General features: G+C 31.7%; 2 protein-coding genes across 4 annotated transcripts in view; both read left to right on the top strand.

Moving 5' to 3' along the window:
• The window catches only part of LOC143222181 (laminin subunit beta-1-like), a 131,561-nt gene that overhangs the window by 44,584 nt on the left and 68,521 nt on the right, over positions 1 to 18,456 (top strand). For all 3 annotated transcript variants that reach the window (XM_076448259.1, XM_076448260.1, XM_076448261.1), the window contains 9 exons: positions 808 to 1,045; positions 3,850 to 4,024; positions 4,764 to 4,892; positions 5,064 to 5,327; positions 6,194 to 6,314; positions 11,142 to 11,330; positions 11,866 to 12,045; positions 12,592 to 12,701; positions 13,261 to 13,476. In XM_076448259.1, the coding sequence (XP_076304374.1) occupies positions 808 to 1,045; positions 3,850 to 4,024; positions 4,764 to 4,892; positions 5,064 to 5,327; positions 6,194 to 6,314; positions 11,142 to 11,330; positions 11,866 to 12,045; positions 12,592 to 12,701; positions 13,261 to 13,476 (1,622 nt within the window). The remainder of the gene's footprint in view (positions 1 to 807; positions 1,046 to 3,849; positions 4,025 to 4,763; positions 4,893 to 5,063; positions 5,328 to 6,193; positions 6,315 to 11,141; positions 11,331 to 11,865; positions 12,046 to 12,591; positions 12,702 to 13,260; positions 13,477 to 18,456) is intronic.
• Positions 16,865 to 17,769, top strand: LOC143222182 (uncharacterized). The gene is made up of 2 exons (XM_076448262.1): positions 16,865 to 17,167; positions 17,489 to 17,769. The coding sequence occupies exons 1-2, from the start codon at positions 17,003 to 17,005 to the stop codon at positions 17,642 to 17,644; spliced, it is 321 nt and encodes a 106-aa protein (XP_076304377.1). The 5' UTR covers positions 16,865 to 17,002; the 3' UTR covers positions 17,645 to 17,769.

Here is an 18,456-nt window from a genome sequence, read left to right as displayed (position 1 = left end):
GTCTGATGCAATATTTTTGAAAATTTGCATGCTACAACACTATGGCTCTCTCTACCCATCAACTAATAAAATGAAAACTTAAAAATTATTTTTTGTCAACATCAAGTGAGGACTCTATGCAGATTTTAACATTTTCCGTTTATCCTTTTTGGAGTTTACGCCTTTTCATCAAAAACCGGGACATCACGAAACAGTTCAGTGTCAACCAGGATAAATTAGTAAACCGGACGGGACACCGAGACAGACCCTCCCAAAACCGGGACGTATGATTAAGCCTAGGTATAACACTACAGTAAACATTTTTACGAATTTGGCATCATAATAATTGGACAGGTACCTAAAGTAGGTAGTAAAGAGAATTAATGTTACATATAATAACTACCTCTCCGTGGCACAGCGGCATGTCTGCAGTCTCACACTGCTAGAAACCGGGTTTTGATACCTATGGTGGGCAGAGCACAGATAGCCCATTCTGTAATTTTGTGCTTAATTTCAAAAACAGACAAACAGTAATAACATCAAGTTGTGAAAATCTAACTGAACAAATTTCCAGTGTTGGTTGTTTAGATACATAACGTCTGGATCAATCGTTCAGGGAGATACTGTGAAATCAAACTTTATTGCTCCCCCCCCCTTTTTTTTTCCGGATATATATGTTATATAGTTGCTAAAGTTTTATTAAAAAAAAAAAGATTCACTGCCTGTAATCTTTAAATTTTAATCTGATTAGTGGAAATTGTTTTTAATAACTATATAATAATTTGAATTAATTTCACTATACTTATTTAATTGTTTTCTATTTAAAAGTTTATTCTCAGGGTCCACACGCATGTGATGAATCAAGTTGTTACCCAGCCACAGGAAACCTACTGATTGGAAGAGCAGATAAAATAAAGGCCTCCTCAACCTGTGGGTTGAACCATGTGGAACGTTATTGTATAGTTAGTCACCTAAAGGAAAAAAAAAAGTGTTTTTATTGTGATTCTAGACCTTCTCGTAAAAATGAACCACGTTTGTATCATGGAATAGAGAACATTGTTTCTAGGTAAAGTTCTGTTTTCGAGTTGGCATGAATTTTATAAGATTAATTTGACTTCCATGTTGTATTGTGTTTTGCCTTAATTTTTTATTTATTTATATAAAGACAATGATTAAGACTAGTGTAGGAGTTTGAGGGTTCAGTGTGTGAGGTGTAATAGGTGCAGCGAGTGAGTTTTATTTGGGAACTTAGGATTGGCAAATACTTTTAAGGAAGCTAGTTTTGAAGAAGTGCACTTTTTATATAGCGTTTGTATATTGTAGGTTGCAGGTTGCCCTAATCAAAATAGAGGAAATAAAGAAAAGCATAAACTGTAGAAAATGGCAGCATGATTTCAGAAGGATCTTAAGCATTTACATGCAAGGGATATATCTGTAAACATTGACATTCAAGAAGATTGAGGACTGTTATAGTAGAAAGCAGTGAATTTAGTTATTATGAGCCTGTTCTGTTCAGTAACAAATTTCAGCCTTTGGCTTCTGCATATGAGGAACTATTGGACAGGAGGAAAATAAGAGTCAGAGAAGGATGTGGATGATAAGGAGGTTATAGGTGTTTCCTTGACAAAACATGTGGACAGAATGGTCTGTAGGGTAAATATGAAGTAAATAATCAGATTTTACTACATAGAAGTATAGGTTGAAGATATAACTGACAGAACAGGCAATATAATAAAGGGAACTAACACAGATGTAGTTTTTGTAGTGTATGTAGGGGCCAGTGATGTAGGGAAAGGTAGATCAGAGGAGATAATAAGTACAAAGGGTTGATAAAGGCATTTAAAGAAAACTGTTATAACTTGCTTAATTTTGTCAGGGTTACTGCCAAGACATAGTTCTGGAGATGATGTTATAAGCAGGTCACTAGGGATAAATGCTAGGTTTACGTTAGTATGTAAGGATGAACAGATAGGCTGGTTTGACTTGTGGAATTGGTTCAATGGAAGAAAATAGCTTTTTGGAATAGATGGGTTATGTTTAAATAGAGTAAGGGCTGGCTTGTTTAAGGCTATTAATTCATCTGTAAGGAAAGTTTTAAATGAGACTAGACTGGTGAAGGCCAGGAAAAACTAAATGCAAAAAGCATAAGAGGAAGAGAAGAATTTAGCAAAGGGAAAAAGCTTTTAGTAAAACTTTGTTGCAGACTACCAATTGATATTGATGAAGTTAGTGAGAAATTTTACAACAAGATTAAGATTTCAGCTGTTAGTGAAATCATAATTATGAGGGACTTTAATTTCAGATGTATAGACTGGGAGATGCTAGAGTCAAACCAAGAGTGAGAAAGGTTTTTGGAAACTGTTTAAGATGGCTTTTTTCACCAACCAGTCAAGGAACGTACTAGAAATAATGCAAATTATCATTTCTCCATTAGACTTGATGTTTTGCTGCATGTGGAAATAATGAATAATGATATTTTGGTTACAAATTTCACAAAAACATTTTGAAGGGATTTGACAAAAATTATCTGCATCATTTGGAGACAAATCAGATGTGGGCAATTTTTAAAGATGAATTTTTAAATATTCAAGATGAACTTATTCCTTATAGAAAGAAGAGTAGCTGCAGGAAAAAAAGAAAACAACAAATAGGCTAACTCACAAAGAATTTAGGAGATAAAATTTTAAGCTACTGCAGTTACAGAGATGACAAGTCTAAAACAGGTGAAATAATTTAAAAACAAAGAGAGAAAAAATAGAAAAAGAATTCATTTGTTTAGCTTAGTAAAGTTCTGCAGTGTTTGAAATTGTCAGTGCTATGTTTCATTTTCATAAATAGTATTTGTGAATAACTTGACTACCCCAAAAAATCAGTCTCATTTTTATTGTCTTGTTATATTTTTGGTGTGTTCATCTTGGATTTTATATTCAGGGTTCTGTCCATAATTTAAGAATAAGATAGAATTTTATGGCTAGTAGATTTTATGTTTTTATCTGAGTTTAATATTTCTCTTAGATAAGAAAAGTGGTAAAAGCTTATTTAATCTTGGGTTTATAATTTGCAATTTCTACAAAGTCTATCGTAAAGAATGAAATTATACTCTTATTGAATGTCGGATTGTAAAAGTAAATTCAGTAAATTTGGACTCTAATTTTCTTATCAAATTCTAACCTTTATGCAATAATATTAATAGTAGATAAAATACTCTATTTTTATACCAAATGTCAAATTGTGATAGAAATCTGGGGCAATGTATTGATTGTTAAATATTGTAATTTCATTAATAAGAGTTAAAACTTCATTTGATGCTAAGAAAATGATTTTGTTATTGGATACTATAGTGTAAATGCTTAGAAAACTTTAATTTACTTGATTTCTTTTTTTTCATTATCACGATCACTGGGTTTCCCTTGTTTTCGGTCACCACATTAATCCTGACAGCTTGAACATACGAACCCATGGGTCCAACAGCACAATCTTATCTTAAGAAATCCCGTACAAAGTAAAAGCTTATCATTTTATGGTTGAAGCACAAATAAAAGAAGTTTAAATATTCAGTTTTAATGTCAAGTAAAGGCTGTTTTAATTCCGTGGTCACACCACAAGATAAAATTCAATATTTTACTTGTCCGTATTTACCTTAGGTCCATGGAAAAGAGACTGACATTAAGTTTCCATAGTTGATTTCAACTCTAGGGAAAGATGAAAGTTTGTTTTTGTGTTGAGTTGTTGGATTATAAAGTAGTAAAATGCACAACTATGTTCATTATTTGAGAAAACAAATATAAGGTGAATGTTTTCCAGTAAATAGTTTAATTGGTATAAACATGTAATTCTAATACAGTAACTAAGCTGTTATAACTCCTATAGAATAGGGAGAAAATGGACTGAATGGTGGCAAGCTGAAAATGGAGTAGAAAATGTTACACTTCAGCTGGATCTGGAGGCAGAATTTCATTTTACTCATCTTATTATCACTTTTAAAACTTTTAGACCAGCAGCTATGCTTATAGAAAGGTCACATGATTTTGGACAATCGTGGGAGGTTAGTTAATATGAAGCTTTAATTTTTTTTTTAAAATTTTTGTGTGTTTTTATACATGTGTAATTAATTAAATGTAATATTTTGGAGAAAGATAGAAACAAAGAACAAAACAAACTGCAGTCACAAAACAAACTTTCTTTAAAAACTGGGACACAAATCACAAAACTTTGAGCTGCATAGATGGTGTACCCTCTACACAATTTGGATCTTACTTCCTGCAGTACCTCAAAAAAACAAACAAACCAGGACATATTACATAATGACCAACTTTCTGATTTGTGCTTCATTTTTGGATGTTTGTTTTGTGTATGCATTTTTATTTTTTTTTCTTTCTCTTTCTCTCTCTAGAAGATTACATTTAATTATTTCATCTAAGGTTTGGGTATGTTGTGCAAAATTCATTCTATTTTTCCTTTTGATGTAATCTGTTTCATAAAATTTTGAAACTTTCTTGTATACATATAATTGTAGGTATATATTTAAACATTATAAGTGAATAATTGATGACAGTTCATTGAGTTATGAAAATGATAGACATGTAACTTTGTTTTACATAGTTTGCATAAAGAATTTGTTGCCTTTCTAGTTCTGACCTGTATAATTATCCTATTTTTGATTGGAAGTTATTAAATAGTGTTAGCCCTAAATATTTTGTGACCTGTATGCCTACATAATCACCTCAGTGTTTGCAGTCTGTGTTTAACACTATTCTATATAACTTTTTTTTTTTTTCTAACAGGTATACCAGTATTTTGCATATGACTGTCATGAATCTTTTCCTGGCATTCCAACACAACCAAGACAGAGAATTACTGATGTTATATGTGATTCATACTACTCTCGTGTTGAGCCATCCACAGGAGGAGAGGTATGTCTTTGAGTACTATTAAATAATGACTTTTATGCCAGAGTTATATATACTACATATAACCCTGAAATAAAAATTGCTCATTGTTGAAAGCTGGGAAAGTGAGAAAAATCAGAATTATTATAAATATGTTTGTAATTATATATAGATTTCATTTTTTTTCTATCATAGGTCATTTTCAGAGTTCTTCCACCCCACATTAGAGTACATGATCCTTACAGTCCTGAAGTACAAAACTTGCTTAAGATGACAAACCTGAGAATCAACTTCACAAAGCTTCATACTCTTGGTGATAACCTGTTGGACTCCCGAGAAGAGATCAAAGAAAAATACTACTACGCTATTTATGATATGGTTGTCAGAGGGAGTTGTTCATGTTATGGCCATGCTAGTAGATGCATAGAGGAAGGTGAACAAATATCAAGACCTGATATGGTAACTGTATATCTGGTTACAGAATTTTAAGAAAAATTGTTTTTTATAGTGAACCTGAAAATGGTATTTTGTAGCTCAGAGCTCTATCATGCTTTTGATTAATAAAATTATAAGTTTCACAAAGGAGTAGACTTTGTCATGCTGCTGATTTTATTCTGGAAATACAAAAAGGTCATTGATCTTTACTGTGATGGTAGAATTTAGTTTTTTTTAATAAACTATTCACTAACTGACTTAATGTTTATCAAGTTAGACCCATAATGATCACTTGCTTTGAAGAAGTTTTTTTATACAGTTTGAGTAAACAAATGTCAATCTTTGTTCATCAATGTAACACTTGGCATTAACTGGAATATTTTTCAAAACTTCAAACTATTATGTTGTTGTTGTACTGATTAATTTTGCAATGAAACTATTACACACTAATAGGTCTAAAATTTGTGATAAATATCGTATAAATTGCAGATTGCCGTTTTTTTTATATGCTTCAGATTTTGAACCTAAAATGGAAAAATTAAGAAGAGCATTTCTAATGCTTTGCTAACTTTTGGTATTTAAATTGAAAATATCAAACAGTTGTTGGTTATTACGATATATATATTTTTGTGAGTGTCAGTTACTAATCGGATCAAAACAAATGAATACTTTAAATCAGATTTTAGTTTTTCAAATTCCTGAAATGAATTGCAATTTAGCTTGGTGCTTTAACTACATTCAAGTGATTAGAAAATTGTAATATTTTGATTTTAAGTATTATAATGTATAAGGCTTCATATGTTTGTGAATGTAGTACTAAACATACATATAAGTACATTTCAATATTGTGCATCTTGTATCATTATTATAAGCTTTTCTGTTAATAATAGGTCTTTGGAAAATGTGAATGTACTCATAATACAAAAGGACGAAACTGTGAACAATGTGACGACTTTTATAATGACCTACCATGGAGACCTGCTGTAGGTTTGGAGACCAATGCCTGTAAAGGTGAAATATGTTGTGTTTTCTTTTATAGACTTAGTAGTGTTAATAGTAGCCTCTTTCATAATTAACAGGGAGCTGTCTATGATTCTTGAACATTTAAGAAATTAGTTGTTATATAAGATCTCATATATACTGTGAAAGTGGAAAGTTCAAGAAAGTTAATATAAATTAATTTTTTTTTGTGTGTTCTTTATTTACTCCAACATAGTGAGATATTTATGTATCCAATATAAGTTATTTTCTGTTTGGACTGATAACATACTGGGCTGTAAATGATGTGGAAAACGTATGGTGGAAGTGGATTTATTTAGTAATAGTTTGTGTTTTTGATCAGTAACATCTCTAAGAATAATTAAAACATTCAACTTTTATGTTACATACATTTAAAAATGTTTTTAAATTAAGATAGTTATTGTTTAGTTTAGTTAACTTTTCATCTGTTAGAGGTTTAGGAGCCTTGTGTAATTTATTTCAAAACAACATTATCTGGAAAAGCATGTGTAACATATGTTAATTCAAAATCTATGACTAAGAACAAATGTACATAAATATCACCCTTGTTGAGGTATGCCTCTAAATCCTTTTCTAAATAAATTCAAACCCAAATTAAGTTTATCTTTGAGGTAATTCAAAAATATATCTGCATGATCTCTATGAAAATGAGAGGATTTTGATGTGGTTTGTTGAAAGATTTAGTCAGTGATGTTGAATTTTGAATAATATAAAATGTTTTATTTTTTAAATAAAACTAAAAGTTGGTCCATCATTTGGATGGACTATTGCATTGTAGTGAATTAAATGAAGAAAAGTATAATAAATTGTATTTAAAGTAATATTAACTCGTAAGATTAACAAAAGGAATAGATAAAAAATCAGGATATATATAATATATGAAACTTTTCCAGCAAGTCTTCAGTACAGAAATGAGTCTGTTCTTTTCAAATATCTGAATGAATTTGTCTCAAAAAGACCCAAACCTTGCAATTACAAAATACATTCTTTCTGCAGCTGATTGGTTAGAAGACAAGCACTTAAACAAGTTTTTCTGTTCCATATCTAACAGTCACTTAAGTATCATTTTTACATAAGCTCAAAACAGAACCTGATGAAATGGTAGACATGTTCCTTAATCAAACAAACTACAAAAAAAAAACACTTCTGGCTGAATCTCAATTGCATTTAGTACGTTTCAAAATTAGAACTTGGGAAAATTGGAAAATATTTCCTAGATATGAAGTATATGCTATTAGAGCAGATAAGTATCATTTGTATACTACACCTTGCGTCTGTTATGCACACTATCCCATTTCTTCTGATGCATTGCAGTTTTCATTATATTAAATTAGACAATCTGTTTAGTTCTAATATATATTGTGTTAATGAAGTTTGATGTGGTAAATAAAGTACTGTGCAAAAGTGTTACAATAAGAGAATATTTTGTTATTGTTTCCATTTTATGGGGCTAATTATTCCATGCCATTACAGAACGGAAATTTCAACACTATTGTAATGCTTCACTAAATCCTGTTGGCAATTGAATGAATCAAGGTGACAATTCTTATCATTCTTTAGAATTCCCATATACTTGTACCAAGGGCATGCTGTAAAGATTTTGCTTCATTGGACATACTGATAAAACTTAGGGTCTGAAATAACTGTCATGGAACTCCCTGCAGTGCATTCACTATATAGAAAGAAGTTAGCAGGGAGGTAGCATATGTGGTAATTAAAGTACTGTGCAAAAGTGTTAGGACAAGAGAATATAATATGAGGCAACAGGGACTATTTGCAAAATAGTTGGAATAATGAACCAGTGCAAGTACCATCAGATATTGATCTTTCATGGTATACCCAGTGTCTTGTGTATTATTGGTAAAGGATTTTACTACCAAGAAGATAATGACCACAAACATTCATCCAACCTATGTAAAAATTAATTAGCTAAGAAATAAGCTGCTGGAGTCTTTCAAATGATGTAATGGCTTCCCACATAGTCCTGATTTCAACCTAGTTGAGCAGATCTGGGATTTTATAGATCAAAAACGTTACAAATAAAATGTTATTTACAAAGAAACTTTATGACTGTGTATCAGAGACACTTGGAGTAAATTATCAAAGGACACTTTGATTAAATTTGTTGCACCAATGCCTGAAAGATTGTCTGCAGCTATTAAACCAAAAGAGGGACACAGACAAAATATTAACTATTAACTGAACCAAACACTTTCATTGAGTTTCTCTTGTACAAAATATGAAGATTAATAAAATGTTTCACTTGTAATATACTTTCCATTGCTCTTTTGAAAGTAACCTGAAATCTAATTTTTGACACTGTCTTAATACTTTTGCACAATGCTATATAATATTTTAAATTAATTTTCTAATTTCTTTCTTCCTACAAAATTTGCTAAATAAATAAAAAAAGAACTGAATTTTTTTTCTCTAATTCTTGATCAAACAAGATGAAAATAATTTATCTGTGAATTTCTAGCTAAAATGAATATGATCTCATACTCAAAAATTTGTATCAGTGTTTTTTTTTTGGGGGGGGGTGATTTTTGTTGGTAATACACAGTAAAACTTTATTAGATTGATTTTGCATATACTTTGTATTCTTAAGTGTAAACCCTGTTATGAATCTTTTTCTAGATTGCATATACACACCCTGAATAATTTTATTTGTGCAGTTAAGAAAGGATTTTGATACACAGTTAATTAAACCTACCTAAACATTTCCATTTTGTACTAGACATTGTTTTATTAACAAATGAAGAATCTATCTACTGCATGTACTACTTTGGGCTTTTATATCAGTAAACATGCAATAATTTTTCACATTTTGTCTTTTCAATTTCCTTGATTGAGCTATTTAGTACATATTATATACTGTTGAGCAAGATTTCCTGAATCCAGTTTAACATCCTGTTAATAGGTTACTTCATTTTGCCAGTTTATTAATTTGCTATTAATACTTATTTATTAGATTCAGTATAGTTTAAGTATTAGAATGGTCATTTCAGCCTCTAGACTTAGATAATACTTACACTTTTATTTTATTCTCCCCCAAGTGTCTAGATGATTAATCTACATTTTTAAAAATAGCTATCTACCAGTTTTTGTATAAATCCATTTAGGAATTCAGAGAAAGCTCAACACTTACTGGGGTTTCTTTATCAGTAATATCAATATTCAAGCAAGTATTACATTTAAAAAAAAATCTATTTCACCAATAATCAGTTTTGGAGTTTTTCTGTAGTTTTTGTTTTTCACCAGTGATAAATAAAGATTAAACCATTTTCTAAAGGTTAGGTAATCTTCAAGAATAATTTAAAATAGAAAAATACAATTTTATCATTAATTTTTCTTTATAGTTATTCTGTATCTCTTTTTATATTACTTCTGCATATTCTTTTTGTTTTTTTTAATATTTTAAACTTCTTAATTTCAAAGTTATTATTAATTTCTAAGCTAACCTGCATTCATTATTTTGGTTCATTATTTTTTCTTTATAGTTATTCTGTATCTCTTTTTATATTACTTCTGTATTCTTTTTGTTTATTTTAATATTTTAAACTTCTTAATTTCAAAGTTATTATTAATTTCTAAGCTAACCTGCATTCATTATTTTGGTTCATTATTTTTTCTTTATAGTTATTCTGTATCTCTTTTTATATTACTTCTGCATATTCTTTTTGTTTTTTTTAATATTTTAAACTTCTTAATTTCAAAGTTATTATTAATTTCTAAGCTAACCTGCATTCATTATTTTTTCTTTATAGTTATTCTGTATCTCTTTTTATATTACTTCTGCATATTCTTTTGGTTTTTTTTAATATTTTAAACTTCTTAATTTCAAAGTTATTATTAATTTCTAAGCTAACCTGCATTCATTATTTTGGTTCATTATTTTTTCTTTATAGTTATTCTGTATCTCTTTTTATATTACTTCTGCATATTCTTTTTGTTTTTTTTAATATTTTAAACTTCTTAATTTCAAAGTTATTATTAATTTCTAAGCTAACCTGCATTCATTATTTTGGTTCATGTCTTTTGGTTACTAGCATAATCCATGTCTCACCAGCAATATATATTTTTGTCTTACTTTAGTTTCTAGTTTTAAATGTCTTTTTTAATTTTGTGCTAATTCAGCAGAATAATCATCATATTGTTCTCCTTCTCTACTGGCTTATAATTATCCATTTTTTAAAAATAAGTTTGAAACTAATTTGTTTTTAAATGGGATGATTAATTGTATTTGTTTTGTTAGTCATTTGAAGTTGTATTCTGTTTTTATACTATATAACTTTAATGCTTGTTCAAGTATTTTGAGGAATTATTTTTCCAGTAGATGATACTAAACACCTATAATGTTTGTATTCTATTATTGTGTAGAAAAAGGCTTCACACTTATTAATAGACAAATCCATCACTTGTTGTTAAGGTATTAATTTAAGAATCATAAATATTGAGCTTGTGATGAAATAGAATACACCTCTTAGGATAAAAGTTAAGATTCTATCAATTTCTAACTGTAATTGGTACATGTTTGTGTCCTAGAATGCAGTTTACATTTTTGAGTGTACAACGTGATGAAGTTAATTGACTGTGTTTATGTGTGCTAAAATTCTAAATGAGTTTAACTGATTATTAAAACTATTAGCAAAGTCTGAAAAATAGCAATTAGATAGAAATATCTGTGAAGAATTTTTTTTTTCAATTTTAATCAAAATATTTATTTCTAATCCAAGAAGCACTTGTTAATTCCATATTTAACATTGTTAAGGGTGGATAGGTTTGAAATATTTTGTATTAATATTTTTTATCTCTCAGAATGTAACTGCAATAGACATGCCACTAGATGTCACTTTGATCCAGCTGTGTGGGAAGTAACAGGCAGAGTAAGTGGTGGTGTGTGTGATGATTGTGAACATAATACCATGGGTAGAAACTGTGAACAGTGTAAACCTTTCTTTTACCAGGACCCTAACTTAGATATCTGGGACCCTAGTATTTGTCAAGGTAAGAATCATAATTAAAATGTGTGTTTTGATCTATGCTTCAGACTGTTCTTACAACATGTGGTGTAATTGTGTTTAGTTTATAAATTCAGATTCCATAAATTTAGTATCATTATCATCATTTGGCAGGAGTTTATAAAATTCATGTATAGAAAAGCTCAATTATTAATACTATAAAAGGAATAAACAATGTTAAGAATTAGGTTTATACTGAAAAACTATACAAATAAGTGTATTAATTGCAGCTTACATTAAAAAACCAAAAAACAACAGCAACTTGTGTATGAGTCTTACTTCATTTATCAGGGAATGTATTGTAACCAAGAATAAAAAGAGAATGACTTAAAGAATAGTTGAATAGTTCAGGATGTATTCAAAACTGTTGTTTTTTACTTGTGTGTGTTTTTAAATTTGATAATTACTTTCTTTGTCTAGTTACTTAACAACCAAGACTTAGATATGAGAAATTTAAAAGCTGTGTATTCCATGGAACTCTGAATGTTTTCTTAATCCAAGTGAATTTGTTATTTTTGTAGCATGTGACTGTGATCCTCGTGGATCCCTGGATGATGGGATTTGTGACTCTCGAACTGATCCTGCAGCAGGATTTGTAGCAGGTGCTTGTCATTGTAAAGCAAATGTAGGGGGTCGCCGTTGTGATAGTTGTAAAAATGGATACTGGAATTTCCATTCTGACAATCCACTTGGTTGTGAATGTACGTAGAAATGTTTTATTGTCAAAGTTTGCAGTCTAGCAGTCTGTTTCTGGTAAATGAGTAACTAAGAAACTCTCCATTTGTATTGTTTTTGATAAATTGGTAATGGTTGTGGTTTACAGTTGAAATCAATATATATAACTAAATAGTTATTTTTCAAATTTAATATTGCTTGAAATTTGCACAGCAGACTATGGAATTTATCTGTCCTTGTATTAAGTGAACCATCATATTTTAAGATATATTTTCACAATATGTTCAGGTTCTTGAAAATAAGAACAGTATTGTTTTTTGGAAAACAAAAAAGTCAGTGTTAAACTAAGGAAAATATTTTCACATTAATTAATATACAGTCTTATTTGTGAAAAGCTTTGAATGTGCCACATGAATGATGTGAATTTTCTTAAATTTAATAAATAAAACTTGTTTAATGCGAGTAAAAAGAAGTAAACAATGAGTTGAAAGGCATTGTGAATGAAGAACTACATTTTCTAACTTCTAGAATTAATATATAGTTCTAGAATTAATATGTCTTGCCTTCCTTAGCTTGTACTTGCAACACACTTGGTACCATTGGTAATCATGGCTGTAATGTCTTTACTGGAGAATGTACTTGCAAGAGAAATGTGGTTGGAAGGGATTGTAATCAATGTTTAGTAAGTTTATGAAATTATTTTTTAACATAATAACTTAGGAACACTAACTTTATGTAATGAAAACTTTACATTTGATGAGCTGAAGAAAGTGGATAGAAATAATTTCAATAACTAAAGAAAGTGAATAAACAGTAGAGGAGAAATTTCTATCTCAAGTCTTTTAGTTCAAAAATTTGTAAAATGTCTCTACAGTTCAGTATAATTATTTTCTAAGTACTTTTTGTGTGAACATTTTGTTAATCTGAGTAATTTTGGTAAACAGAACTTACTGTAGTTAGTTGTGCTACATGCAAATTAGCAAAACATCCTTAATATATAGTCTCCTAAATCTAGATTTTTTTTGGTAAACTACTGGTAGCAAATGATTTTTTTAAAAAGGGGATTGTATCTCCAAAGTTAAAACCTTTTTAATTGTTTCTGATTAAGGAAGCTTTTTTTGAATACATAGCTAAAACCTCCTAGTTGTGCTGTAAGAAACACTTGTTTATCTTACAGATTATGTAAATAATATGTATAATTTTGGTGGAATGCTTATTTTCTGTCTTATGTCTCCCAACAGCCAGAGCATTGGGGATTGAGTTCCAATGAAGAAGGATGTCAACCTTGTGATTGTGATCCTGGTGGTTCTTTTGATAACAACTGTGATGTAGTAACTGGCCAATGCCGTTGTAGACGTCACTTAAGGGGACGTAGGTGTAATCAGCCAGAATCTGGATTTTTTATTGGAAACCTGGATTATATGGTTTATGAAGCAGAACTTGCTAGAGTCTGTCCTGTAAGTACTATGATTTATCTTTATATATGTACTTGCAATAATATGATTTTGCTTCAAAACATATATTTCAATATACAAAAAAAAAGTTTGTAATAACAATTACTAATGGTAATTACAAATGTTTGTAAGTTTGTAAAACTCCTGTATACAACAATACTGAATATTTTTCGACAATCCAGGTTCATGATCAGCAAATTGAGTTGATTCTGTCATATCTTGCTTAAGCTAGCTATCTTGGTTGGCCTTGCACTGGTTACAAGTTGACTTTTTCCAGCGATGAAGATATTTATTATACTCATAGAAATACTAATGCCTGAAGTTCAATGTACAAAATCTATAAATAATCCTGATCCAATTCTGTAGTTTTCCAATTAATATTGTATTAATCACAATTACAACTTCTGAGGCATATAGTACCCTGACAGTAGTTATCCAATAATATTCTTTTTTTTGTCTCTCAATTAGCTGTTTCTTATATAAATGACTTGACCCTAGCATGTAAACCAAAAGTTTGAACACATGAGCATTTTCATAAAATAAATATTGTTGATTCTTACTCAATAATCTTTTACACGTTTCAAGAACAGGTGAGACTTGCAAAATACTGTCAAGAATATATGTCACATGCAAAAATGGAAACCACACTGAACAAACATAGGCATTAAAATAAAAATATAATGGTAAATCTGTTACATATTCTATAAAACTACTTGTAAAAATATAGTTCTTAATTCTATCCTTCCAGGATGTTAGTTAATAAACAATTGCAACACATTTAGTTCATGGGAAAATATTTTCTTAAAAAAAAATACTTGCTTCTTCATACAGAATAACTAATGTCCTCAGCTCTTCCATGCGTTCTGCCAGTGAGATTTGAAACAATTAGCCTTGTATAAAACTCCCAACTAATGTCATGTAAAATAACTATGTGAAATTTTGATACTGCATGGTGACATCATCATGCAACAGAACTCACCACTAGTACTTCCATGTACAGTGGCTTCCCCTACATTTTTTGCTCATGAATTTTTATTTCTTCTCTTCAGCACTGTATTGACTTGACATGTTTCAACAAACAAAACACTTTCTATACTCCATTCTTGACCTTACCTTTTACTCTTATTCTTATTCAGGATCAATCTCCTTCTTATATTTCATTCCATATTTCAGGACATTCTTTTTTTTTCTTACCTCTAACAGTAGTTTTATTAGTCACCCCTATTATCAGTGACTATCACATACATACTATTCTGCTGTTACCTTTCCTCCTCTTCCTGCTGTTGGTCTCACTTTCAGTTAACGTTTATATTCTATTTCTCTATCTTAGTATCTTTTCCCAATCCTCTTCTCTTCACCTTTCATTACATTTTCCTTTTTCTTCCCACTAGTTCCTTGTACAGTATTTTTCACTCAATCTGTGAGCAGCCATTGTCATGTGTCATCACACATCTTCCCCCATGTCTCTCTTGGCTCATTCTCTCTCTATTTCCCCTCGGTGTGGATTCCTGTGGGACCTCCCAGGGAAGGTTCTGTTCTGTCTGGTTACCTTCTCTGGGATCTAAACATCCACCCACGTGTTTGCCATGCGTGGCAACCCGTGAAGGGGAGGAGAGGATCCTGGTGGTTGAGGGGTCCAACCCTAACACACCACTTTGGCCTTGAATTCCTGTAGATGGGCAGCCTTTGGGTGGCCTCCCTTGGGTCAATTGGCTGGCCCACTTAGGCTAGAGTCAACCAAGTACCAGTGTTGGAAGTTCTCAGTGGGTGTTGTGGACATTGTGCCTGATGCTGGTGTTTGGGTATAGTGCTCACGAAACCCTGGTGTTGCTGCATTGTCCTTGCATGACATTGTAGTGTGTCCCCCCGTAGGGCTCCATAGTGGGTGGGGTTAGTGGGTACTGAAATTTTCCTTTTTTCCTATGGATCCTCCTTCAAAAAATTTTAAATAAAATAGTGAAAAAACAGTCAATGGGTAAGCGACCACGTCTTGAAGACTCTGAGCAGCAATCTTCAACATCTGTAACACACGTACCTCATTTTCTTATATTACATTCTCTTTCAGAAAAACCTTTGGGGCAATTGTCCCCCTTTTTACTCAGAAGGGACTAGAGGGTCTTGCTGGCTCTCCAAAGTCAGTAAAGAAGCTTCGATCTGGAGACGTATTAGTTGAAACATCCACAACCCAACACAGTGAACTCCTCTTGAATTCAATGGCAATTGGGGAAATACCTATTGAGGTTACCCCTCATGCTACCTTGAATTCATCATGAGGAGTTATTGTTGAGAGGGATTTGAAGAATGTCCCCGAGTCGCAGATTCTCTCTGGTCTCTCCACTCAAGAAGTTTCTGCAATGAGGCGCATCTCCACTCGCAAAGATGGAGTTACACTGCCGACAGATACCCTCGTTTTGACATTTACATCATCACGTACACCTGCCACCATCAAGGCCGGTTATCTAATTTGCAGGGTATGGCCATACATTCCAAACCCCCTCCGATGTTTCCATTGTTAGAGGTTCAGCCACTCAAAGACATCATGTCGTGGTTCCCTGACATGTGCTTAGGGCTCACGCTGTCGCTCGCCATATTTGCCAATGGCTATTATTTTTGTTTTTTGGCGAAGAAAAATTGTAACTGGCGAATATATTGGCGAAACACTGTTTGTTTATGAAATGCTAGACTGGTTCACTACATCAACGTTTTTTTAATGCAAGTATGTGGTAAGCAGATAGAAATTAATAACCCGTCTGCATTCATACAAGGTCATGGTCAGGATCGACAAACGTGTGAAAATTGTTCAATAAACAGTGACCTAATGATTTGACACGAATAACTCATTTATATGTGGTTGATTAGCGGCGCTATAATTAAAGGACGACCACGAAGAGTGTGATGGCTTTCACACCTGTAATTACATTATTTAATGGTGCATGGCTTGGCCAGTGAGTTTAATTAAAAGCAGTTACTGGATCAGTACCATAATAAACACATACTTGTAAAAAACTAAATGTTAATTAGTGGAAAGATTCTCCATAAATTGAGCCAATATGCAGCGAATTCATCAGATCTCAGAATGGCTTCTTTGTAGGCCAAACGCCCCTTAGACAGTGAAAGTTGTCTAATGCCTCCATAAAAAAAAAATCCAAACCTGAAACTGACAGTTCACGATCATTCCAAGAAAAATGGTTGAATGAATTTAACTGGCTCAAATATGAAGCCTCTACAAAGCAAATGTTTTGCACATTGTGCATTAAAGTACAGAACTCAAACACTTTCACAACTGGTTGTGCAGTGATGAAAAAAGACAACCTAACCAAGCATCAGAAAACAAAAGGTATTTATTGACTGAGTAAATGTTGAGACTTATTTGGATAGTTAAACTTATTTTTTTATTATATTTAATAATTTTATATGCCCATGTCAATTTATTTCCTAATACTTTAGCAGTGTTATTACATTAAAAAAGATATTGTGATGCATGAGGTAATTCATTTTTTTATCATTTATTTCAGACCACAGAAATGCAATGGAGGCGTCCAAGCTGTCTACAGCGATGACTAAGGCCACAGTCTCGGCCACAAACAAAAGTGAGACTGCCATCATTGCTGCAATGCACAATGTTTATTTTGCAGCAAAGCATGACCTACCAGGTTCCTTAATTCTAGATCTAAACAGACTATGTATGATGCAGGTAAGTTATAATGTATACAATACAGTTTTTCTGTTCTTGTTGCAAATGGATTTTATTTGTTGTTCTTAAAGAAAAATTTGTTATAGTTACTGATCTATGTATACATGTTCCACAATTACTAATCTCGCAAATTATTTATTATGTATATAATACAGTTTTTATGTTCTTAAATTGTCGAAGGATTATCAGCTAATGTTTTACAAGTGGAATTTCTCCGTTGTTCTTGATGAAATTTGTTACTGATTTATGTATTCATGTTCTAGAGTTACTACTCCCACAAATTATTTATTTATGTATTTATTCTTTTTGTTTTAATTCCAGGGTGCAACACAGCTCCAGCATCTGGTAGTAGACCAACATATTACCTATGAGAACAACACTGGTATTAGTGACTTTCAAGATTGTATGGCAGAAGTGTTGAGAGAAAATTTAAAAAAACAAACTAGCCAAAAATGGAAAATTCAGCATCATGATTGAAAGTACAGACATTTCAGTAAAGCAGAATCTTGTCAGCTACATTCGTGTACAAGAGATGGATCAGTTCGGTACAGTGACACCACAGACCTATTTCCTTGGAATCTGTGAACTTTACAAAGCTAATGCTGAGAACATTTTTACAAAAGTCATTAGTATGTTATCAGAGAAGGGTATTGAAGTGAAAAATTTGTTGTGTCAGCTCTGGTGCTGCTGCTGTGATGGTTGGGTCAAAGTCTGGAGTAGTTACTAGACTAAAGCAATTTGTACCAGGTGTCCTAGCCACACACTGTATTGCACACAGACTAGCTTTGAGTTGTGCCACAGGAGCTGACAGCATACCATATCTTGTCAAGTACCAGGATATTATGAATTCCATCTTTAAGTTTTTTAAGTACTCGCCAAAAAATATGGCAGCTTTGACTGCAGTGCAGAGCATTATCAATACAGAAGAAAAGAGGTTTAAAGAGATCTTTCACACCAGGTGGTTAAGTTTTGAAGGTGCAGTAGATGCACTGCTTTCCAACTACTCCAGCCTTGTGTCTGTATTTGTGGAAGAGACCTCTGGTAAAGCTCTTAGCTTGTATAAAACCATCACTTCATTCAAATTTCTGTATGTGTCACATTACTTGGCTGATTGTTTGAAGCCATTAGCCATTTTGTCAAAAACATTTCAGAGGAAAAATCTTAATTTCTCTGAAGTTCACCCACTGGAGTGTCTGGAGGAAATGAAACAAAACAAATCTGGTGAAATGCTGTCAAAATTTCTGAACGAGGTGCCAGCTGAGCCTCTGTTAGATTCAGATAGATTGTAC

The sequence above is a fragment of the Tachypleus tridentatus genome, chromosome 8 (genome assembly GCF_004210375.1).
Source record: "Tachypleus tridentatus isolate NWPU-2018 chromosome 8, ASM421037v1, whole genome shotgun sequence".
In the NCBI taxonomy this organism is placed as follows: domain Eukaryota; kingdom Metazoa; phylum Arthropoda; class Merostomata; order Xiphosura; family Limulidae; genus Tachypleus; species Tachypleus tridentatus.
This window is presented reverse-complemented; position numbering and strand designations above follow the sequence as displayed.

What these genes read in the sequence shown, in the direction of transcription:
- LOC143222182 (XM_076448262.1), top strand. Translation starts at nt 17,003, where the DNA reads ATGGAGGCGTCCAAGCTGTCTACAGCGATGACTAAGGCCACAGTCTCG. An exon ending in ACAGACTATGTATGATGCAG is followed by an intron (nt 17,168 to 17,488) that starts GTAAGTTATAAT and finishes TTTTAATTCCAG; the next exon opens with GGTGCAACACAGCTCCAGCA.